Source organism: Culex quinquefasciatus, chromosome 3 (assembly GCF_015732765.1).
Source record: "Culex quinquefasciatus strain JHB chromosome 3, VPISU_Cqui_1.0_pri_paternal, whole genome shotgun sequence".
Classification (NCBI taxonomy): domain Eukaryota; kingdom Metazoa; phylum Arthropoda; class Insecta; order Diptera; family Culicidae; genus Culex; species Culex quinquefasciatus.
This window is the reverse complement of record NC_051863.1, coordinates 43,904,318-43,930,886: the sequence shown is the minus strand read 5'-3', so window position 1 is coordinate 43,930,886 and position 26,569 is coordinate 43,904,318. Positions and strand designations below refer to the sequence as shown.

The 26,569-nt window shown below is 41.4% G+C and overlaps 1 protein-coding gene across 8 annotated transcripts in view; it reads left to right on the top strand.

The window, feature by feature from the left end:
* Window positions 1-10,785, top strand: part of LOC6039128 (latrophilin Cirl) — a 60,809-nt gene extending 50,024 nt beyond the window's left edge. For 7 of the 8 annotated variants that reach the window (XM_038258837.1, XM_038258836.1, XM_038258833.1 and 4 more), the window contains exon 4: window positions 6,829-10,785. In XM_038258837.1, coding sequence (XP_038114765.1) covers window positions 6,947-10,213 — 3,267 coding nt within the window. In that variant the 5' untranslated portion in view covers window positions 6,829-6,946 and the 3' untranslated portion in view covers window positions 10,214-10,785. The remainder of the gene's footprint in view (window positions 1-6,828) is intronic. The other variant, XM_038258838.1, reaches the window with a different exon arrangement.
* The last annotated feature ends 15,784 nt before the right edge of the window (window positions 10,786-26,569 follow it).

Below are 26,569 nucleotides of genomic sequence, written 5' to 3'. Positions count from 1 at the left end.
TTTACAGCTGGAACGAGCAAGAAAAGATGGTGCTGCCAAGGGGGTTAATTTGCGAAATTAATTCAAATCGAGGGTTCTCTTGAGGCTCCCTCTGAAGTGTGAATGCTAAATGAAGGATTTCGGAACAGGGCAATTTGGGTATTACTTTCAGCCTGAATTAGGTGCTCAAATTGCTAATTTTCTATGAAATGGCAAAAATCTTAAATCTGCAACATGTTCCTCAGTGTTAAGGTCGATCGAAAATTCAAACCTTCATTATCAACGATTGTTCAAGCTTCTAATAGGCATCAACCTGCCCATTTTAGCTCAAATTTGAATTTCAAATATTATCCATTGCACTCAGTTCCCGATAAAGCCCCAAACCTATCTGACTAAGTGGCGCAACCAATGTATCATGATTCATTTGCCTGCACCGTTTTAGATTTGCCTTCTGCTCCAAGCCCGTACAAAAGACCAATTAGTAGATCAATTAAGAACTCAATGCTTGGAAACTGGTATCGGAGCAGCAATTTTCCTATCAATTATCCTCGAATGGAACTCCGAGAAGAAGCGTCGTGCACTCCGATTCCGATTCCACTTCCAATCCGCATCCAATATCTTGGCAACCATTTTCTCCACTTTCCTTTTATCGGTATACCGGGAAACCATCGCCATCGTCATGGAATATCGCAATCGCCGCACTATCTCCGACCCTAATCCTGGGACATGCTTTTTTAGTAGAGTGCACTTTTATCGCTTTGCACCACCGGTTTGAAAAGCGAACACACACTCCACCGGGCCGGGGTGTCATGTTTGATTTGGACCTCCTCTTGCCTCCTTTTACTTTCTTGTCGTAGATATGTCTAGTTTCGGGTTTCTACACGGAAAGCATGCGTTAAGTCTATAAACATTTGTTTAAATAATGATAATAATATTGATAGTTGCTTTATTTGGCAACGGCATACTATAAGTCAGTCTATTTCAGTCAGTCAATAATTTGAAAATTTAATCCAGACTCGATTATGAAGTCATCCCTCATGTTTGGAAATTATAGAAAACCGATAATTGGACATAATGATTCGCTTTTACTTCCATCTTAAGATTTTCTTCTGGGTTTTCAACCGACTGCAAATTTTAACATCTATGTCGTAAAATCCCTATCCCTGATTGGTTAGGAAAATGTAAACATTACCCGATTGGTTGAGATAGCGACATCTACAGATGAGAATTAACCCTATATAAGGATCGTGTATTACTATTGGTTGGCTCTCAACCAATCAAATGGTCTTATTTGGTCTTATTTTAAATGAGTGTAATAACTCATCTTTTGAGTTATCTTGAAGGTTGGAGAAAATTTGTTAATACTTTTTTCAAGAAAGCATGGCGCTATTTTGCTCCTGGCAAAAGATACTGCCTCCGCCAAATTGGTTTAAGAGTGATTTTTAGACAGGGTTGCGAATGAGCGAGCGAGCCAGAAGCCGTGCTCATGAGCATGAGGACTTAACAGGTAGCTCGTGCTCACTCATGCTCATCGCATACGCTCGCGCTCATTGAGCGCTCATCAGTAAAGTAGGTAGATTTTTAGTTTTGTTGATGAATCTGGCACAGGCCGATTGGATTGCCACTTTTGAAGATAATTTCATCGCGAATAAGAGACATAAACTCATCTAATGTTGTCAATTTATTATTTTTTCAGAGTTTCTAATCTAATCTAATCTAATCAGACCCTAGCGCAGCCAATCTTTCGAAGGGATCCTGGAGAGTGCCTTAGGTTAGATGACGCCTAGCACTCTTCTTGTCATTTATTAACATTTGTAGTGCGCCATTGCATTGAAATGCATTGAGACATCACAAGCGTTAAAGCGGCCAGGCCTACTGCGTAAAGCCGTATCGCAGAGATGACTCGTAATTGGGTTGAGTTTGAGCACTGAGTGTTCGAACAACAACACAATTTTGAATCGACAGGGGAGGAAGAAGCGTGGGGACACACCACCATACGCTCCGAGTTTTTTGGTTGTATTCGTTGGGAGCACCATGCTAAGAAGGTTTGGTACTCCGGGACCATCTGGAATGGGACATTGTATTTCCACGAATGCCCTGGACACTATTTGCCGTGGTTATAGCGCCACAACTCGCTCTCTATAACAGTATTCCCAATTCTAGTCCACACTCACCAAGTCGTCATGGCCTAGTGGTTAGCATTTTTGCTTACCAATCCAAATGACGGAGGATCGAACCCCGCCTCGAGCGACTTTGATTTTTCGTTCATATTCACCATTTCAAATTTATGTGTTCTTAACTTTCTCGTTGGGAGCAGATGGGAATCGAACCCAGAACCATTCGCTTACAAAGCGAACAACGTAACCAGTCAGCCACGGCCGCTCCCCAATTTATTATTTTTTTCAGAGTTTGATAATTAAGTAAACTAGTTTTGATTAAATCCCCGATGAATAAAAAAAAAGTCAACATTCGAGGAACGGAATTTTTATATTAAAACATGTTTTTACTTGTGAGCCAGCTCATTTCTCATTTATTTATTTGGATTGACTCCAGCATATCAATAAGATAGTTGATTTGAAATTCGTCTAAGACATAGATTTGACATTTATTATGCAATATTATTTCCAAATAATTGATTAAACAAGATGAGGTGCCAAGGAAATAAAAAAACTTGACGTTACGTTTTACTCGCTTTCATTCATAAAACAACATAGAACGTGCTCACCCGAGTTCAGAACAAAGAAGCTCATTGTTGTCCGGTGTCACCAAGCGCAGCATTGGTGTCGTCGAACCAAACTGAGTTCGACAGGTAAGCATCGACCAGTTCTCCTTCTTTCATGTTGGGGGAATCTAATGGCCTATCTACAATCACTTAGCTTAGAAAATTTCACTTAGCTTAGGAATTTGAATCAATGGAAATGAATCTGAGTTTCTACAATGGAAAAGTAATCATATTAGAAACTGACGTTTGGTTTGGAAAATTTCAAAATCTACGGTAAGTTGACGTTTCCATATCAAAGGTAAACAAACCACTGCATATCAACGTATATCAGCCCAGCAAAATTTCTAAGTTGATTGTGGATGACGGCCGTAAGTTGCGTACGTTCCTAAGTAACTACTTTACTTAGATGTTCTAAGCTAAGTGATTGTAGATAGGCCATAAGGCCGATTTTCTTCCGTACACACAAGCACCCGCGAAAAACTTTTTGCCATCGAAGTAGGCCGCAAGAATCGACACGAAACTAATTCTTCAAAACTAAGCTCCTTGAACTGTCATAATCTTCTTGTTTCACCATTTCCAACAACCACGACACAGTGTTTAAATTGTCAATTTGAGCGAGATGCTCGCGTGGGTCTCGTGGCGCAGGGGTAGCGGCTTCGGCTGCCGATCCCGATGATGCTATGAGACGCGCGGGTTCAATTCCCGCCTTATCCACTGAGCTTCTATCGGATGGTGAAGTAAAACGTCGGTCCCGGTTTCTCCTGTCTCGTCAGAGGCGCTGAAGCAGAAATCCCACGTTAGAGGAAGGCCATGCCCCGGGGGGCGTAGTGCCAATAGTTTCGTTTTCGCTCGCGATGCATCTTTCTTGTGTGTGTGTGTGTGTGTGTGTGTGTGTGTGTGTGTGTGTGTGTGTGTGTGTGTGTGTGTGTGTGTGTGTGTGTGTGTGTGTGTGTGTGTGTGTGTGTGTGTGTGTGTGTGTGTGTGTGTGTGTGTGTGTGTGTGTGTGTGTGTGTGTGTGTGTGTGTGTGTGTGTGTGTGTGTGTGTGTGTGTGTGTGTGTGTGTGTGTGTGTGTGTGTGTGTGTGTGTGTGTGTGTGTGTGTGTGTGTGTGTGTGTGTGTGTGTGTGTGTGTGCAACCATCCAAACGGGACCACGCGGCTACTTCTTACAAATTGAGTTGTTTCCATGTGTTTTTAGATCTACACTCTATACATGCAAATAACTCGCATAGGCATTTGGAAGGTGTTAGCTCTGCCGAGCTTCGGTAACCCATTTCTACGCTGGCTAGCCGAGCGCGAGGTATTTTAGCTTTATCGACAAGTCCCGCCCTGAAGAACGTTTGCATCAATCGGATTCAAACGTTATTTAGAACTTCCGAACCCTTGTCAAATGGACAAGGACCCAGCGCGTATATAGTTGATAGTAACAGTATTCCTAATTTCAGTCATAGCTCACCAAGTCGCGACGGCCTAGTGGTTAGCATTTTTGCTTAACAATTCAAAGGACGGGGGATCGAACCCCACCTCGAGCGACTTTGATTTTTCGTTCTCATTCAGTATTTCAAGTATTTCTAAGTATTAAACTGTCTCGTTGGGAGCAGATGGGCATCAAACCCAGGACCATTCGCTTACAAAGCGAACATCATAACCAGTCATTCACGGCCGCTCCTTAGTAAGATTGGCGTAGTTGTCTTAATTGGATTGTATGGATGTTAGAGTAGATGAAAGAGTTATTTGAACAAAATGATGGAAAGCTCTCACCAAAAACACAAAATCTTCAACAGCTTGATTCCAATCTTCTCGACACGTTCCTCTTGAATCATCAACAGGAAGAATCATCAGTAGAATTCCCGGGAGCGGATCTGGTACCGATACACGACTTTGAAGTAATCGGACGATGATCACCACTCACACCTTCTTCCTAGATGTTCCAGCAACGCTTGAATTAACAACCACTTCGCGATTTTTGTTCCTGCCTTTTTTGCTTCTTCAAATTTTAACTGATTTCACAAATTTTAAAGAAAATGTTAAGACGATTTTAAAGTGAAAAATGACAGCAAACGAAAAAACGTTACTTAATCCACCGGTAGGTGGTTGCTGCCTTCCTCCTAAAAGCCTTGCAACCACACACTACGAAAGCTTTGGCTAACGCTTACTTAGTAAAGACACTATACATCTGAGTGCTGCCATCTAGGTATGATAAATTTAATGAACCATTTGAAAGCACTGTAGTGTTTGTGTGCGTGCACTGAGCGTAAAGTTCCGACAGCTATCCGCCGGAGCTTTCAAATTATGTAAATAATGACCCTTTTTAGTATCAACCAAAACAGTTTTCGAACATATCTTTTAAAGTACTGCACCACGCCGGATGAAATTTAAAAAAGACTTAAAGAACCTGAAGGCAAATCCAAAAACATAGATCCGGACAAAATCGGTCGAGCCAGTTCCGAGAAAAGTGAGTGAGAAAAAAAATTCTACGTCCATCCACACGCACAGACATTTGCTCAGAATTTGATTCTGAGTCGATATGTATACGTAAAGGTATATCTGGGAGGCTTATTTAAAAATTTCAATTTTTGAGTGATTTTATAGCCTTGCCTCAGTGAGGTGAGGAAGGCAAAACGCGTCCGGCCCCAGGCACAGCTTGCTTCGATCTCCTCGCTCGCGATGCATCTCTCTTCCACACAAATTCTGACCATTACAAAGTTTTCCTGCAGAATTAACGAAAAAATCAAAACAAAAACAGTTTTGACCAAATACTTTTTCAAAGGTTATACAGTTTATTTAAAATAAATTGAAATTCTATCAATTTGAATCTGTTCCACAGCATGGCGTAATCATTCCAAACATCCAAATATTTTTTTGCAACGGTTTAAAATCGATGCATCGTTTAATACACTATAAGGCCAACAAACTGAAAAAAGGTAACTTCTGTTGCAGAAATGTACGGGAACGCTTTTTTCCCGTTTTTTGTGCAAAATTACAGAATTCTGCTGGTACGGGAATATACTCAACCCCCGGTGGTTGGTCACTTTTTTGTTTGACTCTTTTATAGTTTGTACCCCGTTGGTTGGTCAAAGTCAAACTAAAAGGTGACGAACTGTCACTTTTTACTCGGCGCTCACGCACACTATGAAAACAAACGTTTGGTAGTATGTGTGAACTCCGTGTGAAAAGGATGTCAAACTAATAAATGACCCCGTTCGTTTGATAACACTCTATCTTATTTTTTCGGTGCTGCGTGATGAAAGCAATCATTTGAATGCAATCAAACGAACGAGCTCTGCGCGAAGGAGAGAAAGAGAGAGTTGGTGAGAGTTAAATGTCTGTGGGAGGGTGACTTTGCGTTGCGCTCATTTTTTCGTGTGTTAACGGACGAAAGCAGAATGTCAATGTTAGGTTTACGAAGTGAAGGAATGTTCTCAAATCGTGGACCTGAAAAAAAAACAAAATAAAAAAACAAAAGCAGTCTGTAACACGTCACAAATTTTCGTGTGATTTTATAGCTTTTCCTCAGTATGGTGGGGAAGGCGAAACATTTAAAATATTTTTAAATCATATTTGTCAAATCTCGTTTGTTTTTTTGAAGAGATCATATAAGCTATTGTTTTATATATGTTTATAGGACCTAATCAAAAAAGTCTGGAATATTGTTTGTCCTTGCCATGTTCTTTAAAATATATAAAAAGGTTATTTTTGTAATTGCGCTGATAATTTTTTTGTTTTCAACAGTGAAATAAAAAAATATGAATTGTTTTTATGGTGCTTCTGACTATTTTTTAAAGATTTTCTTTCTCAAAATAGATATTCTAGAATATTATATTGATTTGTCAAATCTGTCAAATCTGGGAAAATTACTATTACCTCATACGGAAAATTGTGCCTGGAAACCTTCACGGTATTCCCAAAACAGTTTTGTTGTTAGGTGTTTTTAGTGTACGAATTTAAAAACTGTGAAAAATTATGTATTTTTTTCTACTGCCTCTTATTCAACTAAATCATGCGTCATCACGCAAATACACCACAAATTAATTAGATTTTCCTTCACAAAATCCCTCCGTGTACCGCACCACATTGCATTGATCACGAATTTTAACGACTTTCCCCCTTTTTCTCCAATCTTTTTCAGATAATTCGCAATCACCGGTACAGCAGCAGCAGCAGCAGTAGTGCGCACCACCAGCTGCACTATTCGACGACTAAACACGCCAATTGGATTAGCTGCACCAGAACCAACAGTGAATGATATGCTGGACAGAAGCGGCAGCATTTGCTCGATTGAACGGGAATTACCAAACTCGAGTGAACCGAGCGACGACGACGCCACGATGGAAACTAGCAGCAATAGTAGCAACAATCGTAGTTTTAGTAGATGGATTAGCAGAAGGAGGAAGCGGTTTCGGGGCACGGGGTGGAGTTGGGTGGCGTTGCTGGTGCTGCTGGTGAGCACGCTGCCGGCGCTCAACGTTGCCCTGGCGCCCAAGTACGAGACGGCGTACGCTTGTGAAGGGAAGACGCTGATGATTGAGTGCGAGGGCGGGGATTTGATCAACTTGATACGGGCGAACTATGGGCGGTTCTCGATCACGATCTGCAACGACCACGGGAACGTGGACTGGAGCGTGAACTGCATGTCGCCGAAGAGTTTGCGGGTGCTGCACTCGAAGTGCGCCCAAAAGCAGAACTGCTCGGTGCTGGCGTCGACGAACATGTTCGGGGATCCGTGTCCGGGGACGCACAAGTATCTGGAGGCGCACTATCAGTGTGTGTCGGCGGCGTCGTCTTCGACGACGACGAACCGGCCGAGTCCGCCGTGGCTGAAGACGTCGCAGCCGATCGTGTGGAGTACGAGCACGGTGCGGAATCCGGTGTTGAGCAAGCTGAACTTTTCGGACCCGTTGGCTGGGTTCGGGGTGTCGTCTGCGACGACGATGGCTGCTGTGACGGAGGGGACGGCTACGGCGGTGAGGGTTAAGCCGACGGCGCCGTACAAGCAGCAAACGTTGACGGCGGATGGCGCGGGTCAGCAGACGTTTCGGAACAAAGGTTTCGATAACAAGAGCGTGAACGATGATCTGGCGATCATCAAGACGATCAGCGATGCGGCGAACGGGAAGAAGGTGAGCGGGGTGCACCCGGAGGATGACGAGGATTTCGGCGAGGACGAGGACTTTTTCCCAACGCAAACGGCAGTATTATCGGGCGTGAACCGCGACGGGGGAAGCATTAGCAGTAAGAAGAGTGACAATGACGTCGGTGGGAGTAATAGTATTAGTGGTAATAGTATCGATAGTGGTAGCAATAGTGGTAATAGCGTAAGTGATGGCGCAAGCAATGTGTTGGATGTGAGTCATGCGTGCGGTGCGACGACGGCGCGCAATTTGTTTTGGAATGTGACGCGCGTGGGGGAAGCGAACGTGCAGCCGTGCCCGGGCGGTGCGACGGGGATCGCCAAGTGGCGGTGCGTAGCGATAGCGTCGTTGACGGCGGAGCAGCGGGCGCACCTGCTGCACGAGCAGCAGCAACAATCATTACTAGAGGATAGCAACAAAAGTGATATTAGTTTTAGTAGTAATCTTAGCGGTAAGCAGGCTGGTGGAACGTGGTACTCGTACCAGCCCGATCTGACCCAGTGCAGGAGTCTGTGGCTGAACAATCTGGAGGTGCGCGTCAACCAGCAGGAGTCGTCGTTGTTGTCGATCGCGAACGATTTGTCGCAGGTGACGAGCAGCAAGGCGTTGTACGGCGGAGACATGCTGGTCGCGACCAAGATCATCCAGACGGTGTCGCAGCGGATGCACTTTGACATTGAGACGCTGCCCGAACAGCGCCAGCGGGAAGCGCTAGTGTACGAGCTGTTGAACAGCGTCGTCAAGACCGGCAGCAACCTGCTCGATCAGTCGCAGCACGCGAGCTGGCTCGATTTGAGCGTGGAGGATCAGATGAGGGTGGCGACTTCGCTGCTCACGGGCTTGGAGGACAATGCTTTTCTGCTCGCGGACACGATCTTGCGCGAGCGCCACGTCGTCCAGAAGGTTAAGAACATTCTGCTTTCGATTCGCGTCCTCGAGACGCGCAACTTTGTCAAGAACGAAGTCTTTCCCGACTCGAGCCAGGAGCGGTGGCAGGTCAGTCAAGACCAGATCGAGCTTCCAAAGGCCGCGCTGATTGAGAACAGCGAGGGTGGTTTGGTGAGGATCGTGTTTGTGGCGTTTGACCGGCTAGAGCAGATTCTGCGGCCTCAATCGGGGAACATTCATCACCCGCGCGATCTCGCCAACAACAAGCTGGAAGACGAGGGCAAGGTTGACACGGTTCCACGCCAGCGACTGCTCAACAGCAAGGTCATCTCGGCCAGCCTGGGTAAGGGACGTCACATCCAGCTCTCCCAGCCGATCCGAATGATTCTGCGCCATCTGCGCACCAAGAATGTCTCCAACCCGACGTGCGTGTTCTGGAACTACATCGACCACGCGTGGTCCGAGGACGGTTGCCACGTCGAGTACTCGAACGCAACGCACACCGTCTGCACCTGCAACCACCTCACCAACTTTGCCCTGCTCGTGGACTCCATCGACGAGACGCAGCTCTCGCTGCTCTCCATCATCGACGACGACATCAAGATTCTGATCTACATCAGCATCGCCATCTGCATTGTAATCGTCGTAATTGCCCTGTTTGCGCTCAAACTCTTCAACGGAGTCTTCTCCAAAGTCCGCGGTGGAGGCGGCGCCGCCGCCCGCAATCACCAAACCGCCAACAACAATGCGGCCGCAGATCTACACCTGCCGAACCACCTCCAGCATCACGGGCTCGTGCCCCAGCACCACCCGGACCTGGACATTCACGGCCATCACCACGTGGCCGCACAGTACATGCCCGCCGAAGGTGGCCACCTAATGGGACGCGGTGGCATCCACAACCACCACAACAACAACAACCTGGTCACGACCACGTTCAACAACCTGGCCGGAGGCGGCGGTGGCATCCCCGGTGGAGGCCCCCTCGGCGGCTACGAAACCGCCACCCACCACCGGCTGGCCGCCCAGGAGCAGCGCATCAACAACAATGTAAATGTCACCAACGCCCTCACCTCCTACCGTGCTAATAATAATCAAATCAATCTATTACGTGCAGCAAATCAGCAGCCGCAGCAAGCAACTGTTACTACCTTACAAACCACATCATCAACATCTATAATGGGTGCGGTCACGGCCGCGGGTAGTGCGTCCAACAGCAGCAGCGGTAGCAGCGGCGGCGCCGAAATGGCCGTCTACAACCTGACCTGTGCCGAGACGGGCACGGGGACGACCACGGCGGCCACGTCCACGTCGTCCGCGAGCAGCATACCGCTGCTGCACCACCACCACCACACGCACCTGCACCACCATCTGCACCAGCATCATCACGGCGGAGGAGGAGACGGGGGCGGCCTGGTTGTCGGATTGGCGGCCGGCGGACGGGGCAGCATCGGTGGCGGGTCGATCGGAAGCAGCGGTAAGCGGAAGCTGTAGGGGCACTTCTCTCCAACTCTTTCGTTTTCGTTTTCGTTCCGTTTTTTTTTCGTTTCGTTTGCCTTTTGTTCGTTACGAAGAGGGACTTGCGTGTGTACAGAACGTCCCCTCAGAAGGTGGAAGTGTATGTTTTCAAAAGCTCAAAAACAGAATGAGAAATCGAGAGTGTGAGTGTGAAAATAGGATACAATTTCAAGTGGTGGCGGCGTCCGCAATTTCCGTCTTGCACGAAGGGCTGCTAAATCACGCGGGCGCGCGCCGTGCTGGTGAATTGTTGAAATATCTTGCAATTGGGGCTTTTCCCCCCCATCCCCCGTATTCTGTGTGTGTGTGCGGTGTGTGTGTGAGCGCTCGGCGGGATACGGATTCTGGCGTGAGTTATGTGGTCCGGTCCACCCCGGTACGAAGCATGGTGGCGAATGCATTTGTTAGGCGTAGAAAAAGAGTCCGCTAAAAGTGTGATGGAAGAAATGTGTTTAGGAGTCGAGAAATTTTATATTTTACCAACTAAACAAGAAAACTGTAGCGTCGTAAGCTTGTGCATAGGAATTTATTATTTTAATTGAAAAAAATATGAAATTTTGTGGTAGACACAGAAACTACTAATACGAGATCACATGTTCTAGGTAGTTGAAATTGAAGATCTAGTAACTGCGCGCTATCCTTACATCTCCAGAAGAATGATAATTTTATTTTATTTTGTTTTAAGGCTGTAAAAATTTGATTTTTGTATAATAAAATTATTTTAAAAGCTAAATTTGAATTGATGGTTTTATGCGTTTTCTTTCTTTTATTCGAATTGTCCATTGGAGCACTCACATTATTATTTTATCACAGCGCAAACAATTGTCCCATCCGAAATATCATGCAACTGCAATTATCACAATCCTACTTTCATCTCAGGAAAAAAAACTCGCCTCAGATTGTGGCCGACTCTCGTTTTAAAATCGTTTTTTTTATTTTAATTTTCTGTTTTTTAATCCGTCTGAAACTATTTTGGGGCCTTCGGTATAAGGCTTTCTTGTCAGAAATTTACTAACACATTCAAAGCATGTTTACATGGCAGCTGCACGTTTGTTTGCATCAGATTTCCGATCTCGTTCTAGCAAAAGTTTTTTGTCAAGCGACTTCTAGCTGTCTTTTTTTACTGACCGCCCGATATGACAGCCAACATACTTCGCAGGGCAGTGCTATAACAGCTCGAGCTCGATCATTGTTTGCATCAGGACACTGTGACGAGAAGTTCGTCATTTTTGGGTAAATTTTTTTTCACTGGTTTTCAACTTCATTTTTCGATGTAAAATCAAATTTGCAATCAAAAAGTACTGTAAACACAAAGAAAAATTACTCTAAATTTAAAAAGATCGTTCGTTGGATTAAAAGTTCACGTTGGTGAATATTCGTAGAAAGTTCAAACTTTTCAATTTAAAAGTTGGAAAGTTTTTGATACTACCATTCATTTATGGAACAAAATCGTTGTATTGGTAAAAGTATTTTACATTTAATTGGAAAATAAACCTTTTATGGCAAGAATACACAACATTTAGCACTACAGGGATAATTTCAGAAAAATGTGCTTGGTTTTTTACATTTATTAAAAAAAATATTTGTGACCAGACGTTAATCTTCTTCAACGCAAACTCGTTGTTCATGCAACGCTGCGGCAGCGCCATCTCCTCGATAATATCGCCCCAGTCCTCGCGGGAATTGACCTTCAACCTCCAATCCCGGACCACCAACACCGAATACAACCGGTGCGAATCCACATTCCTACCTTCCATCCTACAAAAACAAAACAAAAATAATCACAAACCCCACAAAGCACCCAAGCTTCCTTTACCCATTCCGGTCCCGGAACAGCTTGCCGTTCCTGCAGGAAGCTGGCCTTGTCCTTTTCGAGCACTCGACCTTGTCCCGCTCCTGTACCACCATCCTTCGAAGGCGTTCCGCTGCTGCTGTTTGGCTCACGAAGGTTTCCGCGTCCGAGTCCTGGCTGCTGCCGCGGTCGGCTTTGTTTTGCGTCCTAGACTCACCAGCACCACCGGACCCACCAAAGTGTTTGTTTACATTTGCGACTTAGGCGTACAAATTTTACACTCGAATTAAAAGTAAAAACTTTTAAATCAGTGAGCAATGAGATTTTCAAAAACTGTAGCAGTAAAAGTTTTCATTTCAAAACAATAAAAAAAAACTTTTAATGCTGCAAATTTTAGCAACTTTTTAATTCAAAAGTAAGTTACTTTTGTCATTACCGTAATATTTTTTTGTGTGTATTGAAATTTTCATAAAGTGCACCGTTTTCAAGTTATAGCCATTTTTGGGTACCTTTTTTGAAAATAGTCTCAGTTATTTTTTTCAACTAGTGCCCAATTTAAAAAAACAATTTTGAAAATCTGAGAGTTTTTTTATATTTTGCTTTTATGAACTTTGTTGATACCTGGGTGTAGAATAGTTGTCCGCAAAGCGGCCTCAATTTAGAACTGTCAAAGCGGAACCAATTTACTGTTTTGAAAATGATGCCATGAATTGGCAAGTATTGTAATCGATCTATAATTTATTTTGTCAGGAATAAAAAAGTCGAGGGCGTCGAGCTTTTGAGTCAGTCTTAAGAAAAGGGATGAAATCGAGATTTTCTTAATTCGTTGCTAACATTTCCATAAGCGCTATGTCTCACTCAAAACCTATGTTTACAAATTGTTTAAGACGAATTATCAGTAACTGTGAATGGCACCTGCCAAATAACATTGAATAATCTTACTCCTGTATTATCACTGCGCTTCAAAGATACATAATCTCGTAACTTCCATCCGGTTGCTCTTCTGATTCACGAAATTCCCCCACTTCTGACGCAATATTTCATCACGTTAAAAACAAAGAAGGACTCTTTGAACCGCTCATCGTTTAGTCTACAAAAAAGCACGAAGAACTTAATTTTTCATGGAAAACTTTAATATGTATCATCAGATCCAAAATGTTTCAAAACGAGTAGACAGCTGTAGTTAAGTTGTATTAGTGAGGAGCAGTGGGGATCATTCGGAAATCACGTTACGCATTCTGTTTTTTCAGCACCCAGGTTGATACGACTCTTAGTTGTTGAGATATTGCCATGCAAAGTTTTAAAAACAGGAAAAGCAACTAAAGGTCCGATTTTCAATGTTAAAATATGAAACATTCGTGAAGTTTCTGATCTTTTCGAAAACAATATTTTATTATAGTTTAATTTAAAATTATTAAACCAAGACTTACATTTCAAAAAGGACAAACATTCAATATTACGCTCTTTTGAAATGTTAGTCTTGATTTAAAAATAAAATAATGCTGCAATTTTTGTATTGTCCCAATAATAGTGCCATTCTATAGCAGAAAATGTGAAAAACAAGCAAAAAATTCAAACAGTGGTTTTAAACATATGCAAAATTAGAAAGGCAAAATGTAATGATAGGAGGTGTTTAAATAAGCAAAAAAAAAATACCAAAAATAAACATAAACTAAACAAGATAAATGCAAACAAGAAACACATAAAACAAGGGAAGTAATTAAAAAAGTTTTAATTTTCTAAAAAATATTTTTTTACAGTGTTATCTTATAAGTCCTCATTTTCAACTTGTTTTGTCTCGGAAACTGTTGAAAAATAGAACTTTTGTGAAATTTCCTCATCTATATCTCTATCTTTTATATTCCAACATCAAAATAACTTCAGACAATATCTTATTGAATCACATCTGCGTTTAGGAAGTTTAATTTTTGGGGCAAGTTTTATGCATTTAAGGTATTTTTGACACCAGGGATGGAATAACCACAACAAAAAAAAAAACATTTTTACTCGCGAATGTGAGAGGAGGTGAAATACGTAAAAGAAAATCGCTGTGATTTGTGATTTTCCCTCTTAGCACCACTTACAGTTTAGGAATTTGGTACTTTTATTTTTTTCCTATGTAGATGTTTTGCCGAACAATCAAGAAGATGTTTTTTAAGGTTCCTTTAGGATTTTTTGTCTTGGTGAGCGTCAAAAGATTTTTTTATGATGATTAAATTAAATTAAAGTCAGCTTCCAGCAAAATCTTCTTTAAAATGTCTGTTCACTACTCACTACAGCAAATAGTTCCACAATTGCTTCAAATTAGCAAGGGCAGCATCTAAATTTAAAAAATGAATTTGACACTTTGAACGTGATCGCAGCATGCCAAAATTAGATGCCGCCAAACAAAAGAATGTTGGAGAGTGAGAGAGCGGGCACCAGGGTTGCTAGGTGAAATGTGTACATTTTGCATGAAAACATAAAGAAAATAGGACAGAATGGGAACACTGATGGCAACAAATTTGCAGCCCCGTGTGAGAGTACGTGAGAGATTTGCGACCTGCCAAAATTAGGACCAGAGGGCGGTTGAAGATAGAACTGATGGCAAGGAATTAGACGCAAAATAAAATATTTTGAAGTGATTTTTAAACAACTTAAACACAACATAATTATATAAATGAAAATGCAGATTGATTCTTAAAAAAGTTGCCATTTACACCGGCTAAAACGTAGAATTATGCTCTTTCTGTTATCAAATATGTTTGATCCCTGACAAACCTGCCAAACAAAATGCTATCAGTTTGTTTGTTAACAAAAGAAACATTTTGATTAACCAATCCACTTTTTGAATATCGTTTAGTTCGCCACCATGCACCGCCCATCCGACCTTGTGTGAGTATAAATCGAAATTAACAAAATGATGAATGTTACTGGGTTACACGGCTCTCAGCACAGGACCTCTTGCTGGTCCTTAATTCACGGCGCCGCTGCTGCTGGGATCCTCTCTATACCTACATCAACACTGACTGACGTCAAGATTTATGTGTTACTTCTACTCTTCAAGTGGTGTAGGCCGGCCTCCAGCTCCAGAGGGGGATTCCGCACGAATCACGCGTATTGGAATTTCAGATTCAATATCGAAAATTGGTTCCCATGCTGTGTGGGTGGTGGAGGCTTCTCCTTCAAGACAGCACCCCTCCCTCCTTCTCCATTTGGCAATCAATTACATGAGTCAGTGATTTCTGGTGCGCGGGGTGGTGTTGGTTTCTTCAAGCTGTCGACAGGACGTCCTCTTGAGGAGGATTCAGTTTAACAGCAATTCGGCAGGCTTGAAGCTTTCAATCAACCTTTCAACAAAAGATGGAGGGCCTAACTGCTTTGTCATGTGAGGTCCTTGAAGGGTAGGCAGGCAGGATGTCCGTGCCATCTGGCCATTTTTTTCCGGAGGTGGAGCTTTCGATGGTGCGCAACGCAACGCACGTTGTTCAGTACTTGTGTGTAATAGAATTAGCAGATCCGAGGGGGATTGTTTCCGGCGAGTTGCGAGCTCTGTGCGCCTCGGACACGCAACAAAGAAAATGATGAAAAATTACTTTTTCACAAATTGTTAGCGAGGGGGAAAATGTTCTGCTCCAATGATGATGTGAGTGTACTGGACCAGACGGTATGTGCTCACACACGCGTGTATGCGCCCAGGATTTTTCCGCTCCACCAGCGGACGACCCGTCAGGTTCTGGGAGAGCCGGCTTCAAAAAAAAAAAAAAAAAATGCGAAGAGCACAGTGGAGAAATTTGCTCAGAGTTTCATTTTATTGCTTCTGTATCTTCGGATGAGATTTTATGAAAAAAACGTTGAATTTTGGAAGGTTGAAAATTTGGTAGGTTGAATATGACCTTTTTTTTTGAGTATTATTACTTAAAAAATGTGTACAAATGTGAACCTGATGAATATTTATCAAAAACTGATGAATATTCACCAATTTCTGATGTAATATTATACATTTTTTTCGACACAAAATCTGTCACCATTTCCTGATGAATATCACCATAACTTTTTTCTGTGTTTTTTCTCCTTTAAAATCTGAATATCTGCCAAGAAATTGCGAAAAAAAAAACTTGTGGAGTTGGCATTTTTCATCAAATGAGGCACTTACATACATTTTGAAAGTAAAGACATTTTGGACCACAGAACCGAAAGAGACGTTGAATTGTAGGAAACAAAATTAAACGATTCTTTGATATCAAGAAACTTAAGACCGTCTTTCCGGTCTTTCCTATGATAAAAATAAAAATTTGCACCAATAGTTTTTCTAATAAGTTTCCGCAAAATATTGCCGGCTAATACGAAAAGTTGAATTAAAAAAAAACTAATTTTTATTTCCTTTTTTATATTTTTTAAAAGGCTCTTTTTAACGTGAGTTTAGGGTGCCGTCATCAGGGGTAACATTGGATATGGGGGTGAGATTGAGTCATACAAATTCTAGCATTTTTGTATGACCCATTCTCACCCTCAGACCCAGTGCCAGCCCTAATGACGATGGTTTAAAATGTGGTGTAAAGTTATGACTTTTTTTTGGAAATACACATAGTCATTAGGGTGGGTACGTTTTTCAAAAAGTTCTCGGATCAAGTTTTAGTATGGTTTCCCTTGTAGGGCATGTCCATAGGGACTTTCATGCCAAATATCAGCTCATTTGGTTGTAAACTGGCTGCGCGCATCAGGGTTTAAGTTTACATGGGAATTACTATGGGAAATTGGAACTTTTTGTTCAAACGCTCCTACAGGTCTGGGAAAATCTCGCGCCAACTTCTGGTATGGTCAGGCCTATGGGGAATGATCTGGAGAACACTTTTCCCCAAGAGAGCATATGGATTAGTTGTCCCTAGACCTGGCGCATCGGCAATCAATGCGATGTCTCCGGAATCAACGGTTTTCCCTCAAAAAGCATCAAATTTTCCTTAGCATGCTATGAAAGCTTGATGAACACCGCGACGCCATACGTCAGTCAGAAATGGCTGGAATATTTAATTGCAAACCTTCTTTTAACTAGAAAGTGATCATTTTGAGTAATCCTGATATTATTTAGTCGAATTCAGAATCTTTGCATAGCAAATTTGTATTTTTTTTTTGCAAATATTTGCAAATTCATTTTTAGATGCAACACTAAATAAGCAATCAAAAATTGCTTTACTTTTTTGCCTTTTTTGCCTCACCTCAATGAGGAAAGGCTATAAAGTCACTCGAAAAATGAGCTTCTTTATTCGACCTTGTAGACCCACCTTCACGTATACCTATCGACTCAGAATCAAATTCTAAACAAATGCCTGTGCGTGTGTATATCTGTAAGTGCGTGCACCGAAAAATATGCACACGATTATCTCCGGACTAGCTGATCCGATTTGGACCGGACCCACAAGACCCTAGTTAATGTTATGCAGTTTAGTCAAGTACTTCAAAAGTTAGGCTAAAAAAATAATTTTAGCTAAACTTCGGAAGATTGCAAAAAGGTTGGTTTTTATCCGAATTCATTTCATGCTATATATTGTTAGAAAGGTATTTGAAAGACCTTTCCAACGCGTTCAAAAGATTGAAGATCTGACAACCCCATCAAAAGTTATGAGCACCCAAGCGTCATTTGTACACTTTTTTGAGACCTGATCTCAAATATTTTGATGAAAAAGTTGTCCGGATCTATCATGTGACCCATATTTTTTTTTTTTTACTGTGAACAGACACGGACCACTGCGACACTTGCGTATCTATTGTAGTATGATCTGTTCTCAGGTTTTCTGTTTTGCTGCTATACACAGCCTGCCGAACGATCGTCTTCCGTAGCGCTATTGTTTGAGCGAGACAGTATTTGACAAATTATTCGAGCAGTTGCCCCCTCTCATTCCCCAGACCAATCCCCCAAATGCCATGCCACACGAGCACGAGAGACCGATCCGAGGACGTGGAGATGAGCGAGATTGAGGGGAAATCTCGTTTATTTTTGACCCATCTAGAGATCGTTACCGATCATATAGCCCAATCTTCAGCTCGAATTTTGCCTGAGAGCATGTGACACACACAGTAAAAAAAAAAAAAAACATATGACCCATAGTTGGATAGGTAATCAAAAAACCTTTCCAACGAGCTCAAAAGTTTGAAGATCTGACAATTTTTTAGACCGGATCTCAGATATTTTGATAAAAATAAGTGTTATTTCTAATTTTTTCCTAGACTGTGTAGTGTATTCACTTTATGAATGTGAAGAAGGCACCAACCACCTAAAGGTGAATAAAGTAACTTTTTTTTGATAATGTACGCCGTTTTTAAGGTATAGTCACTTTTTTAAGTGAAATTTTCAAGAATAGATAACTATCGATCTATAATTTTTGTACAAATTAAAAATATTTCGAAGAGCCGAGTATTTGTAAACTTTCTACTCTGTTGATTAAAAATAATTCATTTTTTTATATAAACAACTTTTTTTTGGAAATCTCAACCCCTCCCCCCTTTCTCGTAGACAATTGTAGCAGCCCGCAAAAACAAGAAGAAAAAAGACATTTTCTGAGCCTTTCAAACATTTTTCAATGATGTTCCTCATGAAAAATATTTCATGATTTTTTTTGCCACAAATGAAAATGTTGCATGAATTTCAACCAAAAATGCATAAAACCTCATTTTTATTAAAATAAAAAATATGATTTTGCCCCTATTGAATTTAAACACCCTTAAACCTTTGAGCAATTCTCTACCAAAACCGGAAATGGATTTTATTTGTATTTTTTGATTTGGCTCAAACTTTGTGGGGGCCTTCCCTATGACCAAATTAACTGTTTTGTGTGATTTTGTTCATCATCCAAGTCTCCATACAATTTTGACTGCTGTCCATACAAAAATGGTATGTAAATATTCAAACAACAGTAACTTTTGAGTGAATTTTCTGATCAATCAAAAGACTTGGTGTCTTCGGCAAAGTTGTAGGTATTGTTGAGGACTTTTGAGAAAAATATAGGTACACGGAAAAAAATTGCAGATTTTTTTATCAACTTTTTTTTCACTAAAACTCAATTTCCCAAAATACATATTTTTTTATTTTTGAGATTTTTTGATATGTTTTAGGGGACAACAATCCGCCACTTTTGAGCCATAGAGAAACATGGTCAAAAAATCTGCCGCCGAGTTATGATTTTTTGAAAAAATAACTGACTGACCTTTTTTTGCTGAGATATGGTCATTAGAAAATGATGGGTTGTTTTGGTGAGATTTAAAAAAAATCAATTTTCGTGTTTCTTTTTCTTAAAGCGGCTCTATCTCAGCAACCCGAGGTATAATCTTCAATGTCTCTTTGACAATTTTATAGCAAATTTTCCGAACTTCTCAAAAAAAATATTTTTTGAAATGGTCACTTATGGTCACTATTTTTAAAAATTGAAAAACTGCAAATATTTCGCTAAAATCAAACTTTCGGTGGCTATATCTTGAAAACGGAGCCCTTTATCAAAAAATCTGTAAAGTAGTTTTCGATTGCAACTTCAATTATGCATGAAACTTCGATTTTTTGACCATGTTTCTCTATGGCTCAAAAGTTGCGGATTTTTGTTTGTGGTATTTTCTTTTGTAGGTGTCATTTAAATTCGAAAAGCGGGGTTAGTTAAAACATTTTGAAAAGTCTCTTATTTTGTGAAATTTACAAAATAAATCTTGCAAAAAAATGTAATAGGGCCATTCTCGAAGTGTAAACAAAGAGTTTATCCTGCTCGTTTCTAATGTAAACATCAACTGACGTGAGCAGGATAGACTCTTTGTTTACACTTCAACATTGGCCCATTTACATTGTTTTGCTTGAAATGAAACACTGTTATGTTCCTTCTCTATCCAAATCAATTGTAAGAATATCAAATTACAATCAAATAAACTATTTTGATTTTAATTGTAAATTGAGTATTTGCTAATAAAATAACATGAATTTGAAATTATTATACTGAACATAATAAATAAACTGGCTTTCTTTTTTTTATTAAATGAAACCAAGCTTTGCCATAAAAAATTTAAACGTATTGTATCCTAAATAGTTTACAACCGACTGAACAAGTTTCATCAAAATAAATTTTAATTGGTATGCATTTTTTGCCCCCTGACTGTTAAAGGAAATTTTGAACAAGACAATAACTTGAAACGAAATTTGCAATGTTTATGTTTGACCTTGAATAGACAAAAACAAAGCACGCAATGTAAACAATAACAAACACGTTTTGAGTCTAACTTGTACGCGTGTCAAACGCGTTTTGACCTGAAATCCCTTTGGCCAGTTGTCGCACTTAAATCAATTTTCAGGAAGTGACAAGATAGCACGACAAAATTGAAACTACATTCATATGTTATGTGACAAAAATGCACGGAGTTTTTTTTTCGGATTTCGTTGAATATCTCAGGATCGAAGTCGAATTTTGAGTATCTGTGAAGGTCAAAAGCGAGGGGTGAGACACACCAAATCAATTATCGTATCACTAATCAACTAACGTAATTGTTAGTTGATTAGCTAATTGATTAGCGATTATTTGACATACTGTTCCCACCGCGCGTCTTGTGATCTTGGTATCTCGAAAGAAGTCATTTTGACAGATGAAATTTCCGCATAAACAACGATGATAAGATTATTTTGAGCAAATTTTGGATCGCATTTTTGGACATGTTTAGACCGCACTGATTATTTCGTTATTCCCCCTGGAGCTGTGGCTTGAGCGCTGATGACGACCGCTCCCTTAAGCACCGAAGGAGGACAACCAGCCCGACACGAACGGCGAAGAGTCAGCTGACTGCGAAGCAGATTCTGGACGCTCTTCAGCGCGTCTGGATGAAGGAAAAAGTTTCCGTGCAACTCTTGCTATACGCAGAACCGATCCTTGACGTTGTGCTGTGCCAGCTCTGGCCAGTCTAGCTGCTTGAATGTGGAGGCAATCGGAATATCGAATGACACTTTTTCCCCGGATGTGGTACAGATAGCAAGCATCGGCTCAATCACAGCAACATCTGCTCTCGCATACTGTTGCTTCTTTAGCCGGACTACACTCGTCCTGGCCGGAGGTTACCGGCGAATACAGCGATAAACAGTCTGTCGGATATTCCTGCGTAAGTTTGCACTCTTGACCCTGAAACGAGTGACTTATTTTGGTGTTCTTTCCACAGAACGATTGTAGACAGAGCGAAAGTTGAAAGCGTTTTTCGCTCCTACCCTCAGGCCACTCTTGCGGCCCAGCTTGGAAACTCCAATGGATGAGTTTGCCATCATTCCCGTTCGTGAGGCCGTTTTCTGTCCAACTCGGTCACCCGCGGTGGTAGTGGATGTGATTTCTGGTAGCGCTTCCGTGGCAACTCCGCGGACAATGGCCGCGTCAGATCTGGACATGCTGCCGGCATGCAAGCAACAGCTTAAAGACACGATCCGCCTCGCGCTCGGCCCGCCGATTAAGATGGCGTAGATATCGGTGTCCCATGTCCGGTGACGGATTCCGCGAGGCTATCGAGGAGTTCGATAGAGAGGAGCTAGGAGGAGGTGCTGTTGAACGGAACTGAGAAGGCGCACGACCGAGGCACACTCTGCCGAGTCAATAAGCCACAATGAAAAACGTAGATTTCATGATATGTAATTGAATGTTAATGTTGAATGTGAACACAATAAAAGTTCTGTTGTGTGCCTCTCTCTGGGCGGCCCGATGTCGTGGTTCTCGATGGCAAGTCGCTTCCATGTCGTTGATTTGGGACGAGATCGGCCTAGGAATTTAATAGGAAGAAATAAGCCATCTAGGCAACTTTCTGTGATTTATCTTAACTCTTAACGGTTTCCGGTGTGTACAAAACTTGTAGTTTTTCGTTTCGGTACATAAAAATCGAGAAGCAGCCGATTTTGTTTTGTATTTTTGATTTTGCACATCTACATCTACCTAGATGTTAAAGTTTTCAAGGGAACCATGCTTCACTCGAACCGGGTAAAAGTATGTTGGCGTATGCTGATAAGCCAGCGTGCCCTTTATCGCTGTGTCCGGCTCAAAGTTCCTGAAAAAGTCCATCGGTATAAACCGATGCGTGGCTACCAAAAAAGTTTTTGCTATGACCTCCTGTTCACCATCAAAATCGGTGTCGTCGGTTGGAGACGTAGCGGGTTATTCGAACAAGAAAACACCCCTCCCCCCTCCCGCACCGCATCAGCTATTTTATTGGGTACCGTTACAAGTTACATTAAATTACACACCAAGAAAGAAACTGGTCGAACAATTAAATTTCACCCAAATAAACTAAGAAATCTCAAAACAAAATTTGAAGGGATTCACTCTCAGCAGCACGACGCCCTCGCCGCACAGCAGCTGGTACAGGATGCTCAACGCTCCTTGTACCTCCAAATGCGCTATTCGTAGTACAGCGCAAGTGTGGCCGTGGTCAGTTCTTTATATGGATGACCGAGGTACATCGCACAGGGCTCATTGTTAACCTCTTCGAATGACGTTCGGCAGTCCAGGGTGTAGATATTCAGTTCAGCGGCGCGTGGATCTTCGCTACCACTGTTGGTTGGCGGCTTTTTGTCCTGTTCCGGTGGTTTTCATCGCTACCAGTTGATGCGGTCAGCATATTACAGTTTCTAAAAAAATAAAAAAATAACATTACACAAGACAAAGTGCTTACAGCATCCATACCTTTACTTCACTGCAACTCATCAGCCTCGCAAAAAATTGAGTCCGTATCGAAATGATTTGCTCCTAGTCCGGGAACTTCCGCAGCTGCCGATATCGCGGGCGTCTTCTACAAAGGCATTGGCAAGATTTTTGGTTCTACCACTCGCTGTAAGATACGACACAAGGATGGCCCGGTGGCCATCGCCGGAATCTGCGACCAGGAGACGGATGATCTTTAGAGCGAGCCGGAAATTACTCTAGAAAGGCACTTCGTTGAACAGCTGGTTAGGGAAGATCCGGTCATTGTGGCGGTTTGTGTTGCTTTGAGGTTGACCGGCCAGTGAAGGTGCTGGATGAGACAACGACCGTTAAAAAAGGCAGGTTGTGACGCTGGTTGAGAGTGATCAAGGATAACACGAAGAGGCACTTGCTTTACGATGAATCCAACAAAAATCTACATAACGGCCAAATCGCTGCATTTGCTGCCGCCGATAGAAGATGAAAAGAGTGCTACCACTCCACTCCGTTTGATTTCTTTGGTACAAAACCAGCCTGGAGGAGCAGAACGTCGTGCTGGGCAGAACGTACGTCACGGTAACTTCGTTCCGTTGAATCGGTTTCAAGCGGTTCCCGCTTTGACTCTTCCTCGGAGTGTAACTCCGATTGATTTTGTGGGTTCCGGAACCAGGTTGGCCAATTCTTAGTCCGCTGCGACTGCATTTTATTTTTCAAACTGCCACGCGCGAGAGTTTTGTTTATTTTGGTTTGATTTTCTGACGTCTACTCGCCGTCCCAAGATAAAAGTTAAATGATAGGATACGCTAATTGATTAGCGAAATTACTAATCAACCAACTGAAAATTTTAATCAACTTGTCGGTAATTATAGTTGATTAGGGCATGTGTCCTGCCCCTCGGTCAAAAGGCATTGTGAGCTGCACAAAATGGCGTTCATAACTCAATTTATCAAATCTCTGGTTAGTTTACAATATGTCGTAATAGCCTTCACGACCTCCGACACTTAACTGATTTATTCCCTAAAATTAAATAAATATCATTGTTTTACAGTAAAGAGCATGTAAAGGACGTGCAGATGAACACTTTAAAGCATTTTTGAAGTTGATAATTTGTAAATCGAACTTGAATCAATCGAAAAGCTGCTTAGTTAAAAATGACGCTTAGGACCTTTTGAAAACTAGCCCTAATTAGCCAATTTGTCAAAAAGTATTCTAATTTAGTGCTTTGAATCAAAAGCTACAAGTTACCGTGATTAAATCGTGAATCAATTTCAAAATGAATTTAACTCAGCCCATCGGCGGCGCAGCTTCTGCAAACGGTGATATTTCCCCACCGTGCCATTTTCCGAAGAACTTTTGCCGGCACTTGCGAGTTTCCAAAGGTGGCGGCGGCGGGAGAGGGACGACCCTCACCGGACTCTAACCTCGGCCTTAACAAATTGCTCGGACATGCCGGCCTGCCCAAGTGAACAATGCCAAAATGGGACATCGACGTGCTCGGCCGTTCCGAGAAGCTGAGCGGAAGACAGCAGGTCCTTTGGGAGTCCCCCCCCCCCTCGGACGGGGGACAGGACGCACACATTATTCTTCCGTTTTTTTTTTGCTTCCACCTCCCTCGAAGAAGTGACCTTCTGGGCAACAAAAAGATATTAGAAACATTCGCCTTGGAGGAAAATTAAATTTTTCCAAACGATTGATTTTTTATGGCCGCCGGTTCTTGACCGGTCGGGCTTGGCCTCGGAGCACGTCCGGAGGGAAATCCCCCCATCTGAAGTTAAGGGGAAATACAGTGCGACAAAGGTTATCCCCATACAGGTTGTTCCCTGAAATTGCCAGTGTGTTAGAGATTTTTCTTGGGAAAATCTGTCCCCACAGGAGTTTCATTCGGCTTCAGTAGGGCAAGAAATTGGGCTGAATTACCGGAAGGTAAAGCTTTGGGTTGGTGTCCCGGGGAGGGGAACTGCGGGAGGGGAAGTTGAGCTCAGCGACAGGATCAGCGTAATCGAATTGTCCCTTGTGGGATGCCAGGGTTTTAAGGTTTTTTATTTTATTTTATTTTCATTTTATTTTTGAATCGGGATACAGCACCCACAGCGTGGCTGTGGTGATGGTGATTAAATTTATAATTTTTCGGTGGCTTTTGGATTGGGGAGCAGACTTTTTAAAAGGCTTTTGCCACAATTTGGTTGTTTATTTGAGGGGAGATTTTTTTGGGTGTTTTTTTATTTAATTTTCTTCCTTTGAAAAAATGCTTGTCGGCCTTACTTGATAGATGTCTGATAGGACTGACTTAAATATAAATCAGTTAAGATTTTGTCAACGAGATTGGGAAGGAGAAGTAAACCAAAAATAATAAGAAAAAAATATTTATTTTCATGTTGTTTAAACCCAATATCGACAAATTCGCGAGTTTAAAAAAAAATCATTTGGTTTGGCAAATTTTATGTTTTTTCCCCTTGTTAAAAGAAAACAAAATGTTCAAATATAACAAATATTAACAAATATAAGGGGTTTGCTTATAAACATCACGAGTTATCGCGATTTTCCGAAAAAAAAGTTTTGAAAAAGTTGGTGGTCATCGATCATGGCCGTTCATGGTCACCCGCGACAGACACGGACGACGAAACAAAGAGAAACGCAAAAAGTAACTTTTTCAAAACTTTTTTTCGTTAAATCGCGATAACTCGTGATGTTTATAAGCAAATTCCTTATGTCTATATACCAATATTTTTGCAATTGTCTGCTCTACAATTTTGTAGAACATTGTTACACTCTAAAAATAACCCTGCAAAGTTAGAAAAAACACGAAATTTGAAAATCAAAAATTTTGTTCTAAATGAAAAAATGACCCTTCTAGGTCAATGTAGATTCGAAAAGTACATAAAATTTCCCATAAAATGAAATGTTTCAAAAAATTTTACAGTCGAGTAACGGAAAATGGGAGAATTTTTGAAACTTTTTTAGTGTTTTTCGATGAAAAATACGTTTTTTCGGAATTCTGAGTACGCCATCAAATCGGGCGTTTGATTTTACATAAAAGTCCCTTTGACACCAAATTTCTATCTCATCATCGTTTAGGCTGCAAATTATTGAAAAACACCTCTTTTTTCGCATGTGCAAAAATGGAAGGGGTCGTACCGCCCCTCCGTCACGAGATATCAAAAAACGGACCTCTGATTCGTGATCAGGGACAAAAGTTACCCCTTAGGACAAAGCTTCACGCAAGTCGAAGAGGGGTCGGGGCAACTTTTCCCGATTTCGTGTGAGTTGGTAGAGAATTACCCAACTAGTATTCACATCGAGAGATTAAAAAAAATATTCATATTAGAAATAAAAAACAAATTATTTACAAATCAAATTTTTCAAACAAAAAATACCACAAAATATTTTTTTAAGTTACTGTTTTAATTTTTAATTTTTTATTTTATAACAGTTATGCCACTGTAAAAAAAAAATCAATGAATTAATAAAAATAATTTTGTTTCGATCTGCGATACCGACATTTATTTTTTATGTTTTAAAATAACGCTAACTGACACAAAAAAATAATCTTTAAATGATTAAAAGACATGCATTTTTATTTTGGCAATGAAAAAATGTTGTGCCTGTTACAAAAATTCTGCAAAATCCGTGCAATTGGCGAGAATTGTGAAACATCTTTTTCATTGCAGATGTTTGGGGTAATCTTTTTTTTTTTAAATATTTGTGTCAGGCCATTGCAAATTTCATTCCCCCTTTTCAACATTCACCTAAAAAATGAGGGGGAGAAAATGATGAACTAAAATTAAAATTTCATTGAAAAATGTTGTAGCTATTCAGAACAACAAATAAATACCACCGATTGCTACAAAAAATACGTTTTTTTTTTTCGTAGGTTCAGTGATATTT